We start from the raw sequence: 21148 nt of genomic DNA, 5'->3' as shown, positions 1-21148 counted from the left end.
GGTGATCCGTATAAAAGAGGTTCACTTATCCGAAGGAATAAATAATACTCCTAGTAGACGAAACACCCCTCCTATAAGTGACACCTTTTGTTTCTCTTTCTCTTTTCACTCAAAAAAAGCAATTGAAAAGGTTTAATTTTGTTTTGACCCACTATTTAAGGGTGTTTGAATTAGGTCCAAAATAATTTTAAATAAGGACGTCGGATGGAAACCGTTGAAGTTGCTACAAAATCTGTTTGCCCTAATATGAAATGGTCATTCGTGATGGAAGAGAAGGGCAACTATGGTCGTTGGAAATTTGAAAAACAAACTAAAACTATGGTAGTTTCTTGAGTCCATCATGCTCGTTATTTCAAACTTCAATAGAAAAAAACGGTAAAAATAAGGAGGCAAAGACCTTTCTTCTAGGTGAATAAAAAGATTTTCAGTGAAAGGAGAAGATTTCTAGTGATTAGGAAAAATAAGATAAGAATAAAGTTTTCAAATGAACAATTCTCTTGTTCACTCTTTCCTTCACAATCCTCTCTTTCTTATCCATTTTCTCAACTGACCTTCACGAAAATAAAATTATTTTTTTACGACGAAACCAAATAGAGTCTCTCTTCCTCTTATGAACTAAACAAATTTTTTTCTCTCACTTCTGGTGAGGATCAGAGAGGGGGAGGGACTAGAGAAAGAAGGTTGATAAAGTAAAGGGACATAGTTAAAAAGACAAAATTCATAATGAAAAAGCAAAATTTGTTATAAATATTTGATTTGTGGTGGATGACCACCACACTTTGCAACTTCCACCACCGTAAGTTCTCCACCATTACTTTGTATTGAAGCAACATTATTTTGTGACTTTCTATGGTTATGTAACTCATCAAGAGACCTGTATAAAGAGGTTTCCTTGCTAATGAATAATATGTACTAATGTATCAAAGTACCAATGTAGAGAAATCCTCTACAAACATAAGAATGAAATTTTTGTTTCTTTTTGTTTGATATCTCTTGGTTTATAGCTCTATTACTTTTCTTTTTTCCCTCTTTTCTTTTTCACAACAAAATTCAGAATTAAACAAAAACACAATAAGTTGGAAGCCGAGTGTAGGGTAAAAATGGAAACGACGACTAGTCAAAGTGGTTTTGAAGCCCATACTTAACATTTGGATAAAATTTTAAATTGATCACAAGTTGGGGACCAAAATGTAATAAACCCCCATTAAATTAAATAAAAAAGAGGGACCTCCTTCTTGCACTTTTCTATCACACAATATTATTCAACTAATAAGAGACAAGGAGAAAAAGGGGTAGAGATAGATATTTATTTTTCTCTTCATTTTTAGAAGATATGTTTGGATGACTTCATGTGCTTAAGACCAAGCTTTTCTTCTTCATCTCACTTTGAAGATCCACTTTCTACATCCTTCTAAACCATAATTCATAGGTAACTTAATGTTCCCTTTTTCTTCATCACTACTCTTATTACTTATCACCTTCTTCTTTATCAGTCAGATTTTGGAAAAGTATGTTCTTTTATTTTTTATCCTTTGATTTGGGTTTGTTGTTATGTTTTTATGTGTATTTTTAGTAGCTTCATTAAGGTTGAGTAGTTGGTGTTTGGGTTATTTCTTGCTTTTATTATGTTTTAGACAAAGATCTGAAAGGATCTATTTATGTAATAATTTTGGTTGAAGTACTTTTTATTTTGTTTGGGTTTTGATTGAAATAGTTGGTTTTTGTTTTTGGGTGTGATAAATTCATCATGTTTACTTACAAAATACATAAATAATTGAGAAATTGTGTTTTTATTTCAAGTTTGTATCTTCATTCAAGTAAACTAAAGTCAAAGATGACATTAAAAATGAAAAGTTTATTTGATTTGAAGTTGTTGTTATCATTTTGAAGATTTCTATTAATCTTTCAGAAAAGGGTTTTGTTGATTTAGTCATTGAATTGATGTCTTAACCCTTATTCAATTTCTGGGTACATACCCAAAATTAGTTGCTTGTAAAAGTTAAACAGATGGTGTTCACTAAATATGAATCGAACTTTTTGGATTACTTAATTGCTTGGTAGGAAACACTGATTTGATGATTTTCCTTGTTGATTACAGAAACATTCAGTAAAACTGTGGATAATCTGAGAAGCTTAAACTCAGATAGAAGTTGCTTCGACAAAAGTCATCTGGTAACTGATACGGGTAGGAATTCGATTTCGTAGAAAGGGTACTGAAGTTAGATATGGGTCAACTTTGTGACTTTTGTGGTGAACAAAGATCTGTAGTGTACTGCCGTTCTGATGCTGCTTGTTTATGTTTATCTTGTGATCGGAATGTTCATTCTGCTAATGCCCTCTCTAGGCGTCATTCCAGGACCCTTTTGTGTGAAAGATGCAACTCCCAGCCTGCCTCAGTTAGATGTGTTGAAGAGAAGACCTCACTTTGTCAAAATTGTGATTGGAATGGGCACGGTCATCCCTCTACTTCGTCATCTTCAGGACATAAGCGGCAGCCAATTAATTGTTACTCGGGCTGTCCGTCCGCATCAGAACTTTCTAGAATTTGGTCATTTGTTATGGATTTCCCTTCTTCCATGGAGGAATCTAATTGTGAGAGAGGTATGGGTTTGATGAGCATTGATGAAAACTGTGTTAGCAATTGTTGGGAGCCTTCCGAGACGAACAACAAAGAAGAAGTCGGTGCTTCAAATGGAATTAATGATATAGATAATCTCGAGAAGTATGATATGTGGATGGAATCCTCTTCAAATGATGCTGAGAACCCAAATGTAGATCAGCCGGCTGGATCCTTGAAAACTTCTAAGGTGACTTAATGAATGCATAATATTATCATCTCAAAAGGCATTTGATAAACGGCATAGTCATTTGTGCAGGGAGGTGGAGAACATCATTTGATGGGTTCCACCATATAGGGGGTGAGTATCGTTCGTATACTTCATTTAGGCATTTCGTTGGAACTTTCTCCACTTTCGCTTCTTCATTCTCCTAATTTTAGACGACATTTCGTTACTACCGAGTTTCTTTTATGTCAAGTAGAGATCTTTTATGTGTGATTAACACATAACCCACCCACCCCTCTGCATATGTGCATTGAGTTGTGCTCCCAATTAGTATTGGTCACCATGTCGAATGCCTTATTTTTGCTTATATTCGTTGTTGGTTTTTGTTAGATGGATTAACAGGGCGACAAAGGTTTAGTTTTATTACGAGTTTGATAAGCTTTAGTTATGTTTTTTATGTATTTATATTTGAGGTAGATATGACTATTGAATCCTTGCGAGGCACTAATGAAAAGCAAATTGTTATCAAATATGCAGAGAGGAAAAGAAGACCCCGGACTCTATGATGACGATCTTTATGAAGATTATAATGTAGATGATGTTGACTTGGATTTAGAGAACTACGACGAAATATTTGGTGTCTCCCAGAGTCATTCTGAACGTCTCCTTGAGAATGGTGGGATTGATAGCTTGTTTGGAGCGAAGGATATGTCTGCTGCTGATTCCGACTGTCAGGTATGTCGTGTAGAATGATCCAAAATCACGTCTTTTTACGAGCTTACTCCCTCTATACGGAAATTGCAATCTTAGGTGGCGGTCGTCTTTTTCTCATTCTCTGAATCTGACTTGTACGAGTCAAATGGGCCCAAAATCAACCCAAATTTGTGATTTAGACGAGGCAGACATCATGAGTCAGCCAAAAACAAATATGATGAAATCCGACTCCTGTCAATTCAAACCGCGAGTCAAATTTCATATCTGACTCAGGAAAAAGACAAAAACTACTTAAGCTCCAAGTATCTTTAGTTATCCAATTTACCGGTCACGTGCTTATGAACTACATGTATGTTTCACAGGGTTCTCTCGTCGGAAAGGCTAAAGAAACGCAGCCAGCTTGCAGCAGTGGGATATCTGCTGATTCTCTAATGAGCACCAAAACTGAACCAATTATTCCTTACTCTGCAAGGCAAGCCAATTCAAGCCACTCGCTTTCATTCTCAGGGTTGACTGGGGAGACCAATGCAGCAGATTACCAAGACTGTGGTGTATCTCCTGTGCTCATGATGGGCGATCCTCCGTGGTTTCCCCCTGGAAATGAAAACCCGTTTTCCTCAGCCGGCAGAGATAGCGCTGTTTTACGTTACAGGGAAAAAAAGAAGGCACGCAAGTACGTACATATAATATGCATAATTCTTATTACCTGCTGGATTTTTTACAGCTAAATGAAGTTAGCAACTAACAATATGTTCTTAATTGGGACAGGTTTGAGAAGAAAATAAGATATGCTTCAAGGAAGGCAAGGGCAGACGTGAGGAGACGAGTAAAAGGGAGATTTGTTAAGGCTGGAGAAGCATATGATTATGACCCATTGTGCCAAACCAGAAGCTACTAATCATGTGAGTACATTTTCAAACAATATTCTCGAAACGGAAGAGATTTGCCCAAAATTGTCCGAAACTTGAATATTTTGAGAGGATATATATAGATTTGCTCGCTTCTACTTTCATTAAGAAATTATTTCTCATTTTTTTTCAGGTGTAAGCTTATCTGTAAGAAGAGACTTGTACCAGAACAACTGAAGATCCAAAATTGCTTATTGACAACCGACGAAAGTTCAGGTCGAAAATCTTTGTGCCGACAACTTACCTGCAACATTGGCAGCAACAGTCCAGAAGATTATCAGTTTCAAGTTATGTGTCAAAAACCAAATATTCCTGCTCAATCTCTGCAACTTGTGTAATAGTTGTTGGTTTTTCTCCCCATAACAATAATCATCATTATACGTGCTACCTCTTTCTCTTTACGCCTTCTGTTTGTTATTTTTCTCTGATCTTTGTTCAGGCATCTGCTACGGGTCGGAGGTGGGCAACACCTCGCAGCCACGCAGACTAAAAAACAAATGAACTTGTATTTTTTTGTTCTTGTAGTTGTTTATAGTAAGTATGATTTTCGATGTGAGATATGTACAAACAAGGATATTTATTTAATGCAATGTAGTTGAGAGGAACCAGTCAAATTGTATGAAGATTTTTAGGTAAGGGAAGAAGACATTATACTGTTGCTAGTCAGTAAGTTGTAGAAAACAATCTTTTCTTGTGCTTATATGGCAGGTTAAAAAGCTATGTGACACTTGAGTTCTCCTCTTGCAGTTACTCATTTTTGAAGAGTTAATTAAGGTGGTGTTTGTTTTTTCATCTAAATCAAACCATGAGGTTTACATATTGTTGCGTTCGTACCATTGTGCTCGGAATATAGTCTCAAAGGTTGTTCAAAACCGATCCCATATAGTATGCGACTTAAATAGTTTTATAGATAGAGAGCTTATCCGTGTTCATATTCTTCATCGGCATTTGATTAGTAATTATATGGTTAGATAACGGAAACAACAAACAAAACATCTTTAGTTGAATGTATTCTTTAGTATATTTTTTTTTTTTTGCCTTCCTTTTAACTCATTCTTTGCCTCGGATTTCTTCATTAAAATGTTGCATATCTCAAGGGAAAAAGAGCTCAACAATTTTGATATATCTTCTACAAAAGAAAAGTTACATAATATAATAATGAATACTCAGGCAGATATGAATATCTGCAGTTTTTACAGAGTAACTTCATTCATCTTCTCCTCTCGTCCTTGTAAGGTCCATCACTTTCTTTATCCTTCAAGAAACCGAGGAAGGCAAGAAAACCAAAAAAGAAGAACCCACCTGACCATCCTCCCCCACCACCTCCACCACCACCGCCACCATCCCCATCATCACCAGGTGGAAATCCAGTTCCCCCGTCGTCAAGGTCCGGCGATTTCTCCTTGCCTACAAAATAACCAACCGATGTTGAAAAAATCAGAAAGTAAAGCCGAGGAGTACAATGCAGAAACATTTTAGTGGTACATAAATTTAGTTCACTCATAAAAGTAGTCGAAAGGAGATGCTCTACACACACAACTAAGAGTTCGAACATATTTAGGAGGTAGTGTTTGTTTTTTTCTAAGTCAGATATGAAATCTGACTTAGAATTGGCTTAAGTCAGATTCATAATGTTTTTTTTTTTGTTTGATTCGTATGAATGACTGAGTTGACTAATTCTAGATCCACTTGAGTTCGACGAGTCAAATTCAGGCAATGATCTCTCAACAAAAAAAAAGTTCAGGCAATGAGAAGAGAAAATAAGAACCCCACCTTAGTTCAAGGCGACCATGCAACATAAATGCTTTGTTCCATATACAACATGATAATCTTATAACTAGGTACATTATCTTCCATGCAAAGACGTTAGAATAAAAAATAAAATAAATTTTGATACTTGATTATTACCTTGAATAGGAGCAATTGTAATAGTTGATGACTGGCGTGTAACAGTTTGGGTTTGCTCAGCTCCGCATCTTGCGTTCTGAATAAACAGTTAAGCAAGATAAAGACCTTACAACTACGTAATAACTATCGGATCATAAGGACTGACAAAAAAAAAAATTCGAGGATATAGAACAACTTCAAGTTCCATAACAAAAAAATTAAGAATCTTAATCACACGAAGACTGCAATAAAAAAGTCAAAGATATCTAGCGCCAATTTTTTAAATGTTTGGCTAATTGAGGCATATTAACCGTAGTTACTTTTGTTACAAGTCACATGCATCCAGTATGGTGCACGAAATTTATTAAGTTAGAGAAAGCAATAATGTATGCAACTAACGAGCGGAAAAGAACAAACTCACTAAAGCAGCAGAACATAATATTAAAGATCTGGCATGCACTCTAGTAGCAACTTTGATTGACTTTCTGCTTTGAAGTGGTTCTGATCGTAGACGGAGTGCTGCGAAACGAGGTCCAATAACTTCAGTCCCCCGCCCGGCTTGAGCTTCAGGTTTGCCTGTACATAAGAGAGAGTGTAATTACGGGAACAGAGAACTAATATAATACTCCTAAAATGGATATGGTGTCTAAACTCTGAAGGCCCTTTTACTTGTATCACGATGAATGGTTGTTTGTTAAAATCCATTGTGTACAAGAAGGTGACCTCCTTATTCAGATTTCACCATTGACATTTCATAACCTCTCCCATGATATCAAAATAACTTCTAATCCTTGTCAAAGAAGTGTTTTTCGCAAACAAAAAGTACTCAGAAAGGCTCGTTCCGTCGTCAATACTATATAGCCAACACCAGAATATATACCTAGAGGTCTCCGATATGAGATACTAAGCATCGGAGAAGTAGCTGTCAACGAATACATCTCTTCCAAGTTGGACAGATAACCTGAAAATTTTAGCCCATTAGGATTCAGAATCTGTGTAATGGCATGATCGGAGTTTAAATAGCTGAAGCATTATATATTTTCGTATAACTTATCTAAATTACTAAGGAGCGTTAGGGTACACCACTAATAGTCACTGTTACAAAACAAATGAGAGTGCATCTAAATCTTATAGAACAGGTCACATTAATCTTATGCCACACGATTTCCTTCAGAACATATTCTTGCCCGGTGGTGCTGGATCATCACCAAGATTCATCTCTTCACTAAACGTGAAATACATCCACAAGCTTTTCCATGAAATTAATCTTAATGTGCCAACTTTCAGCAGAATACTACTACTAAGAAGGTAATTTTCTCCCTACAGGCATACGTCTACATTGCAAGACTGAGTTCTAAGAGGACAAACAATCACCATCCAAAAGCCAATTGGAGGAATCTTTTACCATATGATGACTTATGGTGTACTAGGTCTAGACTGACCAATGTTTTAAGAAACAGTTTATAAGGCGGCTTGCTCTGAAAAGCGAGGCGTTGCCTTGAAGCGTAAAAGCTGTATATCGATTTTGTCAAGAAAATCTTACACAACATTTGTACGGAAAAAAAAAACACCATTAACTTTTTTTGTGCTTTGCTATAATAATATAAAGTTCCAAGTGTGTAAACAAACTAAAACTATCAGTGTTTTCAGTATCGCATAAACTCCAACTCATAACAAAAATAACACATTAACACTCAAAAGTAAAACCTAATGCTTCTACGGTCTAATTTTGCTTTAATGCTTTTTTTTTTAAGTTTAGATTAAGAAGGTCACTATGACCCATTTTGCATAATTTTGCCTCAGCGCCTCTTATGCCGCGACACGACACGCCTCACAACTAAAATGTGCCAGCATTATCTGAGCCTTCAGATGTGTACTCCTTTGAGGCGAAAACACACGACTCGCCTTGAGGCGTGTACGCCTCACTTTTAAACATTGGGACTGACAATAGCCCACCGTGTCAAAAATCAAACCCCGATTCTGAAGAGTTGTGGAACATAATTCTAGCTTTTAAACAGAAAATAACTTGCATATATAAACAGAAAACTCAGACAACCTCCAAAGGTCCAATCCAATAAACTAAGAACTAGTCTTGAGTTAAAAAAAATAGGCTGAATTCCATTAGAGAATCTTAAAAGTAAATCACAGACTCATTATTAAAAATGAAAAACCCAAGTTCTGAAAATCTAACTCAAGAAGCAACCTCATCTAACAGAAACTACTATCAGAATATTATATAGATTATATAGTTGAACAATATTACCAAAATGAAAACCCATGTATTTAGGGAGCTGAATTAAGATATTCTGAGACTAAAAATAAGCAGAAAAAAAGTGTTTTTTTTCCCGAGCAAACAGGAAGATACATATCAATTTCGAGAGAGAACGAGGAAAATAGAAAGAAGGAAAACATGGGTAATACAGATAGAGCTTTAATCTACCTTTTTTCGTGGAGGAGACTATGATTCTGAATCCTGGAGCGGTTGAAGATGAAATTCCTTACTCCCCCTTCACCATTAGAGAGAGAGACAGGGGGAAATCTTAGATACCGCTTATGTACCCGGAGAAGAAGAGGCGTGGGAAAGCCCCTAATAAAGCCCGGTCCCTCTCTTACTGGGCTCATAGTTCTAGCCTCCAGGATATGTTTTGACCTGATCAAACCCGGGACCGGGTGAGGGGAAGTCCATTGGTCCATCCATAACACAGTCCGAAATGCCCGAGTCTGTAATGCTCACGGTCACTCGGAATTCGACTTGGACATATTCGACCCCGCTTGGCTACTAGACATGAGCCTATCTCAGACTCGGAGCCTATCCGAGTATCGAGGGTGGTGCCTGATGAATAAGCCCCCTGATTAATCGCAATGATGTCATTGTAAGTTCGTCTGACTAGTTATTAGTGGTTTGATTTTGTGAGATGTTGTGGGTTTTCTCTTATTAATATGTCTTATCTCAACATCATTATGCCTTTTGACTTCTTTCTACAGTTTATTATAGGGGTGAGCAACGGTCGGCCAAACCGACCAGACCGAACTCGACCAAATCAAACTGAATGGTTTTTAGGTCGAACCGAACAATATTCGGCTCGGCTTGACTGGAAAAATGATCAACCGATCATTGTTTGGTTTGACTTTTTTTTTAGATGAAGAGTGTTTGATTTGACTTCGACTTGAATTTTTGAAAATCACCAAAACCGAACCGACCGAACTATACATATATGTATATATATATATAATATATATATATATATAGATTATATATTATATATTTATAATTGATCTATATCTAATTATATATACATTATATAATACTATAAAGGAATTACCATTACTTAATATGGATTGCAAACTAAGAAATAGATTTTTAGGTATTCAAATCGTTAATAATTTAAAGAGTGACATTAAATTTGAAGTTTCATTCTTCTGTTTAAGTTAAAAAAATTTCTCACATTTTATTTGGTTATGTGAGTTCGGCCGAACCGACCAACCGAACTCAGTCGAGTCGAACCGAACCGGTCGAAAGAAGTCGGTTGACGATTTGATCGGCTCGGCTTCGGCCGATGATTTGGCCAAACTGTTATTCATTGGTTCGGCTTCGGCTTGATTTTAAATGGTCGACAACCGACCACTGCTCACCCCTAGTTTATTACTTCTTGAAAAGAGATATACCTTGCTTCAAAATTTCATCTATCATATGACCCGGCCGACAACAGGTTAGCTTCATAGCCCTCCCAATAATTTTACTGGACATGAGGATTTACTACTTGGCCCGGCCTCTAAAACTAGTATCACGGGTATCACCCCGATCCATTTCCCACGGGTACGGCCCGACACAAGCCGTGCCATTCCTTCCCCGGCCCGCTAACTGTATCTCTAACTTAACAATTAACATCAAACCAGCAAAATCAGTAATCAACTCATCTTGCTTCTCCCCCCAGAGAAACCCTAGCTCCTTAAGAAATGAGAAATCCATGGCGGCTGATTCTTCTCCGGAATCTAACTAGATCATCAACCCACACTTCAAGATTCAATTCCCTTCATCCCCAGGTAAGAAATCTTCATTCCCCAAGCTCCCGCTACTTCTCTTCATTCATATCTCCAAATGATCACCTTAGAAAAAGCTTATTTGCTTTAAACTCGGGTATTAGAAATTCTCAGAATCGATTTCTCTCATCGGAAACTGTTTTAGAACCTAAAGATCTTGAGGATATAACAACCCTAACTGAGATTTTTTCCAAATCAAACAGTTCTGAGGACATTAGTGAGGAATTGAAGTCCTTTAATTCCTCACTAACCCACGAATTGATTTTAAATACTTTGCAAAATCTTGAAGAGAACCCTAAAGGTGCTAAAAATCTTTTTAATTGGGTTTTGGAAAATGATAAAGATAGATTAAGTTCAAAATCTTATAATTTGATGTTAAGGGTTTTGGGTAGGAAAGAACATATTAAGGAATTTTGGGATTTAGTTGAGATTATGAAAACAAAAGGGTATGGGGTTTCTAGGAGTGCATTCATGAAAGTTTCAGAGAATTTTGAGAAGGGTAAAATGTTAAATGATTTGGGTAGGTTGAAAGAAATTTATGCGTCGAAATGTGGGGATGATCCTATAAAGAGTTTGTGTTCTAGGGTTTGTAAGGCGATTAATGAAAAGGAGTGGGATGAAGAAGTACAGAAGAGATTGATAGATTTGAATGTTAGTTGGTCTAGTGATTTAGTTGCAATGGTATTGGAAAATCTTAGTGTGCAACCTATGAAAGCTTTGATGTTCTTCTGGTGGGTTGAGGAAAGACCATCTTTCAAACACACGAAAGAGACTTATAATTCCATGGGTAAAGTTTTGGGGCGAGACGATTGCATTGAGAAATTTTGGCGAATTGTTAATGACATGAAAGGAGCTGGATTTGCTATGGAAATGGAGACATACGCTAAAGTAATGGATCGTTTTTACAAGAGGAAAATGAACAAGGAAGCTGTGGATTTGTATGAGTTTATGATGCGTGGTTCGAACAAGCCACCTGTTCATGACGCTTTGTTTCTCTTGCGAAAAATTGTAGTCGGCAAGGAATTAGATATGGGTCTGTTTTCTAGAGTCATTGGGATATTCACCGAACATGGTAATCGCTTAACAAATGATTTCCTTCTTGGGATTCTGAAATCACTTAAAAGTGTTAGTAGATTGCAAGAGAGCGGTAAGATCTTGAAGGCGATGGAGAAAGGAGGTTTTGTTGCGAATGATGCTGTTTACAATGAGATTATCTTCCAGATTAGTCGTTACGGGAACCTGGACGAAGCTTATGATATTCTGAATGACATGGAAGCATCTGGGTGTAAACCAAATTTCAAATTGTGGGGATCTTTGATTCAAGGTCGGTGTGAAGCTAGTGATATAGATACAGCAGAATCTTGTTTCAGAAAGATGGTTGAAAAAATTGGGGCTACAAATGCTGGTTATGCTTTGGATGGGATTGTGAATGGGTTCTGTAGTAAGAACAGAGCTACAGATGCATCCAAGTTTCTTTCCGAAATGGTTAAAGAAAAAGATCTAGAGCCCTGGCATACAACTTACAAGTTGTTGATAGAGAAATTATTGGTTCGGAAAAATATGAAAGAAGCTTTAAGCCTCATTGGGTTGATGAAGAATCAAGGGTTCCCGCCTTACACAGATCCATTTGTTTCTTACATATCGAAACATGGTAATGGAGATGAGGCAATGAGTTTTCTGAAAGCGATAACTGTGAAGAGATTTCCATCTACATCTGTGTTTATTCGGGTATTTGAAGGCTTTTTCAAGGCTGGACGGTACAACGAGGCACACGATTGCCTGTCAAAATGTCCAGCTTTTATCCGCAACCATACTGATGTTTTGAATCTTTTTTTAGAAATGAAGCCTAAAGATATCGATGTTGCTGCTACTACTGCTCTTGCTGCTTAGCTTCAATGTACTCTGGCTCATAGTTTTTTGTATTTTATGAGATTGCAACTTTCGGAAAATTTTGCAAGTTCATCCGGTTATCTTCATTCCTTTTCTTGTGAACTGATTATTTAGTGGATTAGGACGAACAAGTTTATTTATTGCTAAATAAAGTTCATGTCATGGAACTCCACTTTTACTTGCTTATATGGGTATTGCAGTTACTTTTCTTCAGATGATTAACTGATTAACTTCTTCAAGTGCTGCTCAAGAAATTCATGTTATCAAACTGACAAGGTCTAAATCAAAACCCTATTTTTTTGTTCTTCACAAAGCTGCCCTCTATCATTCTGGGCAAAAATTTATTTTTCCTAATCAAGCGTGTTAACTTCATATCACGAGACTGTAACAACTTACGCACATTTGTTCCAAACAGTATCTCGAGGAGACATTGCTTTCTAGAGTCATGAGACACACTATGTAACTACAAGTGGATATCAATGCCGTGGGATGTGATGTTGATTATTTCCATCGGACTCAGCAATTCAAGGAACCCAACGCCCCATAGATATTGGATCTATAGGACCTCACTGAAAGAGACAGCAAAGCTCTCTAGTAATCATGCGATTTGCGAACTCTATAAAATATGGACTTGTGCGAGTTGACCATCTTCCACTAAACATTCAGATTATCTCGTTTACGGGCCTTTGGCTGCCGTCTTCTTTGTCATCAGGTCGTACTTATATATTCATTTTGGTAGGTATTCCATATGCAGACACTAATGTCTTAATCAACAAAACATGGGCATCATGAGCATCCTCCTCTACTAACTTTTTTTTCTTTTGGCAATTTTCCATGAACATGATTAATTTGTCTCATTTCTTAACCTACTTATGCAGAGATCTTTAAGACATTATTTGACAAGTTATTTTTGTGGTACCACGAAAAATACTAGTTTTATACAAAACAACTAAAAAGCAAAGCGGTCAGATACGGGGACACTATGTTTGTTGGATGCTCATTCTATACATGAGTTCAAGAAAACAAGATGAAATCAATAAGAAAAATGATACACTACCCAACCCTCGTTCCGGCCAGCGAGCTGAAGCGGGCAGGCAGGTCCTAGAAAAAAAAGGTGTAGATAATGTCTTTCTCTACATCATATATCCGGCAGAGTATCAAATCCACAAGAATTAGTAATTGAAAAGAGTTAAACATTAAAGGAAACCAAAATCACTCCACACATAAAAGCCATTACAAACAAAACACACATGAATAACCAAAACAGTCACACAATTGGATGGGAAGTTGGTAAATTTTGAAGCAAGTGAAGGATTTCAGGTTTTTATTGAAAACAAAAGAGAGATTGATAGAATCAGTAATTGGAGTTGTCAGCTAACTCAGAGAGTTTAGATCCAATAGAGTTGCTGTATCGATTACTGAATTCACTAATTCTATGGAGTCTGCACCTAAACGACCCCGCATGTGTAGTTGGCGAACACAAACAACTATACCTTGCACTCAATGACTTCCTACCACCATCCACTAGTTTCCTTCCTCCCATCGGCGAAATTCCCGTTGGACTAGTAGACTTTTGTTGTTCGAAATTTACGTTCACTTTTAGTTTTGGCAGAATGATCTTACTTCCTCCTGCATCTTTCTCTGCTTCCATCTGCTATCAAACAAAACAACATATAAGCATTCAAACTCTTTTTTTTTTTCTCCCAATGTATTGTTATTATACACATTTTTCAGATCAAAATACCAAAGAATTGGTGCAATTCTCTTGGCACATAATGGGTTCATTTCTATACGAGTAAGTAACCATCCATAAACAAAGTCAACTCCTCTATTCTGGTCTGATAGAAAGAAAAGAAAGAAAACAGAGGAAAAAGCAGGGGATTCCTTGAGAAACTAATCTCTAATGTGGTATAAGAAAAAGTCAATCCTGATTTTGCAGCAAAACAGATCATTTAGAATGATCAAATAAGCAGATATATATAGAAGATGAATATGATTCTAGGCAATTGGCATGGATTAATTTAATAAGTATAAGTATTCTTTCTCACCTGAAAAGCTGTCTCTTTTCCTTTCTCACCTGAAAGCCAATAGTCACAACGATGTTCAGGAAAGAAATGAATGAATGATGGAAATCCTGAAAATCCTTTTCGGTATAGAAGAAAATAAAGATAAGGGCGGTTGTGATAAAATAGGAAGTAAGGGAAGTTCAACATTTGAGACTTTGTCAAATGTCTTTAAACTCTTCCTGTTAGAGCTTAAGTCCTTGAGTCCCTCAAGACTCTTACACAAAAAGGGCAGATGATTGGGGTTCGACCAAACATGAAATCCATTTTGGAGACGGGATATCGAACAATGAACACTACTAGTAGGTGCTAAATGCTAATGTTGCTGCTATACTGCTAGAGCGTGTACTAATCCACCATTGCACGTCGAAAGAGCCTGCCATACCAAACTTAAGAAGATGAACACTATTATTAACTCGAGTCACGAATATTTAGAAAGATATTGATGGCATACGAAGCCGAGGCTAAAGAAAAACGTAAAATGAAAAGACGAAGATAAATAATGATATTGCCAGCCCAGTGGAAATGGGGAAAACAGCAGTAACACAACAATAGAATAAGTGAGAAGATTGTTTTTTCTTACACGAAAGGCAACCGAAAAATCAATTCAGAAAAAAAGAATAATAATGATAGCGATATCTAGAATTTGACTTCTATCCTCTTCTCCAATTTTTCATTTCCTTCACAATTCTTACTTTTGTCTCTTGTAAATCTTTCCCAAGAAGGACTTCAACACTGCTTGCACTGGTTTGCTTGGATGCTCTTCAATGGTGGAAATTAGCTTCTTGTAACTCTCGCTCTCGTATTCCTCAAACACACCCTATAGTATTGATTTAAGAAAGATTAGTGAATCATTCGACAATCTGAAGTTATAATTCTTGAATAGAAAGCCTTGAATATAATTAATTGTTGAAGTTTTAGATCCTCGGAAATAAAATTTAGAAAGAAGAGAGTTCAAACCTGAAGATTGAGTTCATTATAGAGTGCTTTCACTTTGGCAACAGATGTTGCATCTACCTTCCCATAGTTCTCCTGGAAGCAAACATCTTTTAACATTAGTTAAATGAATCACTGATACTAAGGTGGTGTTTGTTTTTTTCCTGAGCAGATTTGGAATCTACTCGAGGTCTGAATTGAATCGAGTCAGAATTCAAAAGGTTTGTTTCTCACTAACTCGTGATGTCTTACTCGTCTGAGTGGTTGATTTGGGCTGATTTTGAGTCAATTTGATTTAGGAGTCAGATTCAGACAAAGAGAAAAAAAAAACGCCATCTAAGAAACTAACAGAAAAGTCTGAATATAAGTTGCTCCTCTTACATATAACACTTTCTTTTGGTTCTCGTTTACTCGATCAAGTGCTTGAACAACCAACCAAGAGCACTTGAAATCTTCAATATCAGTTCCAATCTGAGAGTGATTCAGAAAACATATTCAGATCACTACTAATACTAATGAGTTAGTGATTACAGATTTCTAAAGCCATGTTACAGAAAGATAACTAGTCAGGAGCTTACCTTCCCAATTACTTCTGGAGCACCAAAACAATCAAGATAGTCATCCTACATTGAAAATTGCAGAATAGTATCAGGCTAAGATAAATGAACCCTTCGTTAATCCCTGAAAAGGCAGGCAACTTCTTAGTGAAAAAGACAACTAATTACCTGTACTTGGAAGTAAACTCCCATTTCGATAAGAACATTCTTTACAAGTACATGGTCATCTAGATTCTCACCAGCCATTAACAATGCACATGCCACCTGTGTGAATACAAGTAGCACAAACAACCGAAATGTAATCTACATTCGTTATGCTGGATAGTAATCATCATGATAAGACACAGAGACATTGCTTCAGCCATCAAGAAATTATCCAAGTTCAATATGGTTGTGGTAGACCGCCACATATGAGCTAGCATCTTTGTTGACCATATTTAAGTGTAAAAAGCTAGAACATGTGAAAATCGTAGAAACTAAGCTCAAAAATTGAACAACTAACATGAACTTCAGAACCAACGAACAGCTGCAACTGGGATTTAGCGCCTCTTAAGTCTTGACTGGTCTTAGTTTTTCAAACGAGAGACGAGAATCAACAGGAAACTAATGGTTCTTTTTATAGATACTGAAGTTGGTTCTAGGCATACGGTCTAAGTCTTGATGAAATGTTAAGAAATCAAACACAATTGACAGTCAAACAAACGTCTTGACAAGGATCTGTTTCCTCTCTTTACATCAAAGGAGGGCCATTTTTGGATTTTGGAAAAACAGAAGAAGGAACTTATTGCCATAAAGACAATTGATTGTACTCGACCAACTACTGTAAGAAATTCTTTCTATAAGATACTATGAGATGTAATGAATGTTATCATTAGAAAAAGCAGATAGGGAACTTTTCACTTACCGGAATATAAAACGAGTAATAGGCTGTTTTGTACTGAACAATGCGGCGATGACTGCATAAAACCAAACAACAATTCAGATACAGCAACCGAGATATTCGACAATTGATTTTATTAGTTGGAGAATCGGGTTCTAATGACAAAAAAAAATATTAACAACAATATCCAGCTTCAAGTATTCCGAATAATTGCTCAGTATTGTATATATTCCTCTCATGTCACAGACAGACTTCTAAATAATGTCATCCAGTAGTGACTTTATTTTTTTTTTACTTACACTGACAATGTGTACTTCGATAGATCTTTTTCTCCTTCTAATGTGGTTATTAAATCTATCATTTGTCCTGAGGCTGTCTGGAATTCAACCTGCTCAAGACATTTTTGGAAATGGTAAGATTCGAACCCTGGAATCTCTGGTGGAAAGACATACATGTTACTCAGCCAAAGTGAGCTTCAATTGAATTATAACTTGTTGAGAATGCAATGTTGAAAGACACTCACCTCATTAAATAGATCCAGTAGATCTACATAGTAAGGCTTTCCTCTGAAGTATTTTCTTAGAATTCTCGGTATATGATTACGGAGTAGAACCCCATCGTTTACCGCAATCATACCAACCTAAATAAATGTTCAGAAATGTTATATACTTTGTCTTCAAATCCAAAATGCAATGACAAAGTCTGAAGTGACTTTACATGAAAAGATACTAGTTACAACGAGAAGTATTTGTTACTAATGGCGTACCTTCTCTACTCTGAACCAACAAGGATGACCTCGCCGTGTGTGAGAATTGTCCATAATATCATCAAGAACAAGAAAATATGCCTGGAGCTGCAAGTATCATTGACTAGGTATTTTCAGATTCCTATGTTTATGATAGTTAGGGGATATAAAACAACAAGTACGAGCTAATAACAACTACAAATTTCATACCCATTCAATACACCATCCAAGGGCGGAGGCGAGAAAGACTTCATCTTCACTCAGATCTTTTCCTTCTTTCAACAATTTGTAGCTATCAATCACTGATAGTCCACGATTCAGCTTCCCTGGAATCAAGAGCTGCTAAGGTGAGAAATGATGCCTACGTGTGTCTTCCTTTCATTAAGTAGCTTAGAAACAGAGTATGAAATGACTACCCAAATTTCACGGAAACACAAAAAAGACATAAGTGGTCTATTTCTTACCTCCAGGTACATTGTAGTCAAGCATCTGCAAGAGAAACAAACATACAGAAGAAAGATCAGAGGCAAAGTAAACATCTTTTCCAAGCAAGAAGTAGAATCGAATTCAAGTAACAAATATATCTTAAACATGTGGCATTGGCCACAATTATACAAGTGACTACATCTTCAGGAAACGAGAATCAAAGCACAGAAATACTGCAGTCTCGCATATTTGGTGCTAACGCATGGGCAGCCTCGTTACAATGTCAATTACAATATATAACCTGTACATTGCCATCTCCCTTGCGCTATCGAGAATATCTTGGCCCAGGTTTTGGTACCACTAAGGGGATTTCATCATTAGAACGTTGGAGACTTCGGACCACCGGTTGGGCATCCCCTTCTATAAGCACATTGGTAAACTAAAGTTGTCAAGCTAGCAATGACCCAAGTAGGAATGCTTGCACTTCACATTACTTTAAGAATTTGAAGAAGCTCTCAGCCAGAAAAAAAAAACAGGTCTATAACTGAATTATCAAAGAAAGCAAGAAAAATGCTAAAATCAGATGCATTAACCCTTTCTACTACAAAAATCACAACCTGGATTCTCTGAGTTGTAAAGATTTCCCACTAAGAAAGCATTACTTATTTCCCTAAATGGAGATGTGGTTTCCTAAATTGAAGTCAAAATTCATCATTTGGTGAAGTAATAAAGTTCTATTACTTCAATCTTAATAGTTATCAACACTAGTTCAATTAAATCATGTTTAATTACCAAATTTCTCATGATCTTAAGCTTAAAGGTTTAACCTTTTTTTGGTTTTTTATAGTTCTTTCTTCTTCTCACCATGAGAACTCAACAAAGAGAAAGAACAAACAGCATAAATGCACAATGAAGCTCAAATCTCTAAACTAGCTAATCAAAAAATGCATAAATGATAGATACAGATCTAGCATTTCCAAGATCACCCAACCAATTATTGACTTAGAAGAATCAGAAGTTCAGATCTCAACAAACCCAAAATAGAAAAAGTAAAATGTTCTTTAAAAGAAAAAAGAAAGTGGGTATTTTGAATCTTACACGGTCAACCCATTGACGAGCATCATCAGTGAATTCAAAAGCAGGATCTTGAAGAAGATCAGACTTCAATGTAGAATAGACATTGAGAAAGGTTGATTTCAGATCGGTTGTTGTTGATCCATTCGAGGACGCCATTACAGAGCAATTTCAGATTTAGAGAGAGAAAAGATTTTAGAGAGAGAAAGAGAAAGAGGGTGGTGGAGAGTGGTGGTTTTTGTATTAATATAGGAGGAGGAGGACTGGTGGAGATTCCAAGTCGGAGAGTGAGGCGGAGGAGACAAAATTGTGGCCGCTGGCTTTAAGAGAAAGCCTTATAAATGGGTCCACCCACCCCACCAGTGAGCAGCAGTGACCTTCAAAACAGTTACCCATATTCTTGGGGGTCATATGATTGATTGTGGACTTCTATGAGGTCTTAACTCTTTCTTTCTCCATCACATAATATTCACTCCACATTCTCTCAATCTTTATCAAAATATTAATTGAAGATGCCACCTTTGTTTTGTGTCAAACATAATCAATGAAGTATAAATAATTATCATCTTAGTTGTAGAAATTGTCTCTGTTTTTGACACCCATGTTTAAGTTTAATATATAGAGAGTTTTGTTTGTGGCAAAATTTTGCGAGTGAATCAAAAGATCTTAATATTTAGTAAGTTTTAGCTAGTAATTATAATTCAAACTTCAAACGCTTTCCCAGACAATAGAATTAACACACCTCTCCACCTTTGGAAACGAAGATATAAGTTTTGGACATTGTACATTGACATATATAGAATTCGTAAAGGAGATTGGTATACAATTGGGTCATCAAGACATTCAAATTGCTAAATTTATCATTTTCTAACAACTTGTTGGAGATAGAGCATGTCCAATGCAAATCTCAAGAAAATCTTTATTTGTCCTACTTGTGGAAATTCTCACTCTGACGTGTCAAAAATAGAGATCCTCAATTCTTTTGTTTTTCCAATGCAAAATTCTAAACTGGTTTTATTTACTTATGTGGCATACTGTCATAGTCAGTTTTGTAAAGACTTGATTTCTATTAATTGAAACTCAAATATTGACGAGTTGGGTCATAAGAGATATCCCGACAAGACACTTTAAAAGTAGTGTCATGTTGAAATATTTCTCCTTAATTACCTCACTATCATCTTTGAGATCCAAATTAAATGTTGCATTGGAGTGAGTATTTAAGAAAAGTAATCTCTAAATATTATATGTGACACGTGAAGTTTATAAGATTGCATATTTCATTGGAGATGCTCTTAGATTCCTCTATATTAAAGTATAATTTAGTTGGTTCAAACCACAGAAAGTAATAGCTAAGATATATCAATGAAATAGTTATGATTTTAAAATGAAATTATAAAGTTGCTTTTATTTTTTCAATTTGTTCCAAACATGTCTAAAGGGCATCATCATTAACCTACATTCTTGTCATTCTACCCAAATAATCTTATGAACTTTAGATTACCCAAATTCATAACCAGTCAATTATATACATAGAAACCATAATTAAACATATGAAGTTCACTTCCCTTGAGTTGCAAAAATTTGCGTTATCCCACATCTCTTGGGTATTAAAGTTTACAAAGTTTATTAAGATTGGGCAAGCCTTTTCGTAAACGGGTTTCAAAAAGAACTAGGCCCAATTGGATCTAGCATAGTATCAGAGCTAGTGTGATAGATCAAGACTTAATAACTTTGGATCTCTGTGGAGGAGAAATGACTCTAACTTTAATGTTGAGTGGAGATAGTAACACGTCTCACCAAGCCCAACCATTGAAGTTGCATGGTAAATAAATCTTCGACACAAGTAAATTTTTGATGGAGAACGAGATCCGATTGACTCTAATAAAAATTTATGTCTTTGTGAGCAACCATAGTTCCAATATTACCATTGTTAAACTTGTAAGTAACATGAGTTAGGGATTTTTGTATGAACATATTTTACCTAGGGGATGTTCTTAGGGAACATTCCTAGTATATAATTGGTGCTTTTCAAGTGGTCTGATCTGGCAAGGTGGACCAGCAGGCCCAACACTTGGTTTTTTGTTTTATAAATGGATAATGATCCAAACCAGATCTAGATCTAGATCCACTTTATTGACTTTTGGTCAATTCTTATTCAGTCATATATTCTATTCTAGAGATGTTGCTTTTCTTCAGAGTGAAGCTTAATTTTGATGGCAAATATAATTAATCACGGATATTTTA

At 36.2% G+C, this 21148-nt stretch overlaps 4 protein-coding genes and 1 long non-coding RNA gene across 6 annotated transcripts; 2 read left to right on the top strand and 3 right to left on the bottom strand.

Annotated features, from left to right (window-relative positions):
- Window positions 1-1234: 1234 nt before the first annotated feature.
- Window positions 1235-5013, top strand: BBX8 (B-box type zinc finger protein with CCT domain-containing protein). The gene is made up of 6 exons (XM_086672350.1): window positions 1235-1429; window positions 2099-2807; window positions 3321-3518; window positions 3860-4170; window positions 4266-4399; window positions 4539-5013. The coding sequence occupies exons 2-5, from the start codon at window positions 2226-2228 to the stop codon at window positions 4393-4395; spliced, it is 1221 nt and encodes a 406-aa protein (XP_086528476.1). The 5' UTR covers window positions 1235-1429; window positions 2099-2225; the 3' UTR covers window positions 4396-4399; window positions 4539-5013.
- Window positions 5014-5402: 389 nt separating this feature from the next.
- On the bottom strand, window positions 5403-8912 carry LOC147552407 (uncharacterized). Its single transcript, XM_086672351.1, has 5 exons — window positions 8733-8912; window positions 7173-7253; window positions 6714-6868; window positions 6314-6389; window positions 5403-5812 (listed from the first exon to the last, which is right to left on the bottom strand). The coding sequence occupies exons 2-5, from the start codon at window positions 7228-7230 to the stop codon at window positions 5616-5618; spliced, it is 486 nt and encodes a 161-aa protein (XP_086528477.1). The 5' UTR covers window positions 7231-7253; window positions 8733-8912; the 3' UTR covers window positions 5403-5615.
- A 1258-nt stretch (window positions 8913-10170) lies between these two features.
- On the top strand, window positions 10171-12395 carry LOC147552406 (pentatricopeptide repeat-containing protein At3g02490, mitochondrial-like). Its single transcript, XM_086667722.1, has one exon. It carries the CDS (start codon window positions 10250-10252, stop codon window positions 12221-12223), a length of 1974 nt encoding a protein of 657 aa, XP_086523848.1. The 5' UTR covers window positions 10171-10249; the 3' UTR covers window positions 12224-12395.
- Window positions 12396-13325: 930 nt separating this feature from the next.
- LOC147552405 (uncharacterized) lies at window positions 13326-14377 on the bottom strand. The gene is made up of 2 exons (XR_015237259.1): window positions 14272-14377; window positions 13326-13877 (listed from the first exon to the last, which is right to left on the bottom strand). It is a non-coding gene; the product is annotated as an uncharacterized LOC147552405 (long non-coding RNA).
- Window positions 14378-14768: 391 nt separating this feature from the next.
- LOC147552404 (farnesyl pyrophosphate synthase 1) lies at window positions 14769-19315 on the bottom strand. Of its 2 annotated transcripts, none has more exons than XM_086667723.1 (12): window positions 18929-19315; window positions 17869-17893; window positions 17615-17730; window positions 17426-17512; window positions 17183-17299; window positions 16959-17047; window positions 16684-16735; window positions 15948-16043; window positions 15801-15845; window positions 15604-15693; window positions 15247-15318; window positions 14769-15106 (listed from the first exon to the last, which is right to left on the bottom strand). In XM_086667723.1, the coding sequence occupies exons 1-12, from the start codon at window positions 19061-19063 to the stop codon at window positions 14978-14980; spliced, it is 1053 nt and encodes a 350-aa protein (XP_086523849.1). In that variant the 5' UTR covers window positions 19064-19315; the 3' UTR covers window positions 14769-14977. The 2 variants fall into 2 exon arrangements, with proteins under 2 accessions (XP_086523849.1, XP_086523850.1); XM_086667724.1 differs by having other exon boundaries at window positions 18132-19200.
- Window positions 19316-21148: the final 1833 nt, after the last annotated feature.

This window comes from Eschscholzia californica, unplaced genomic scaffold, assembly GCF_041429995.1.
Source record: "Eschscholzia californica isolate CP2 unplaced genomic scaffold, dmEscCali1.0.p SCAF_3, whole genome shotgun sequence".
Lineage (NCBI taxonomy): Eukaryota > Viridiplantae > Streptophyta > Magnoliopsida > Ranunculales > Papaveraceae > Eschscholzia > Eschscholzia californica.
The sequence above is the reverse complement of the archived record's forward strand: the minus strand, read 5'-3'. Positions and strand labels throughout refer to the sequence as shown.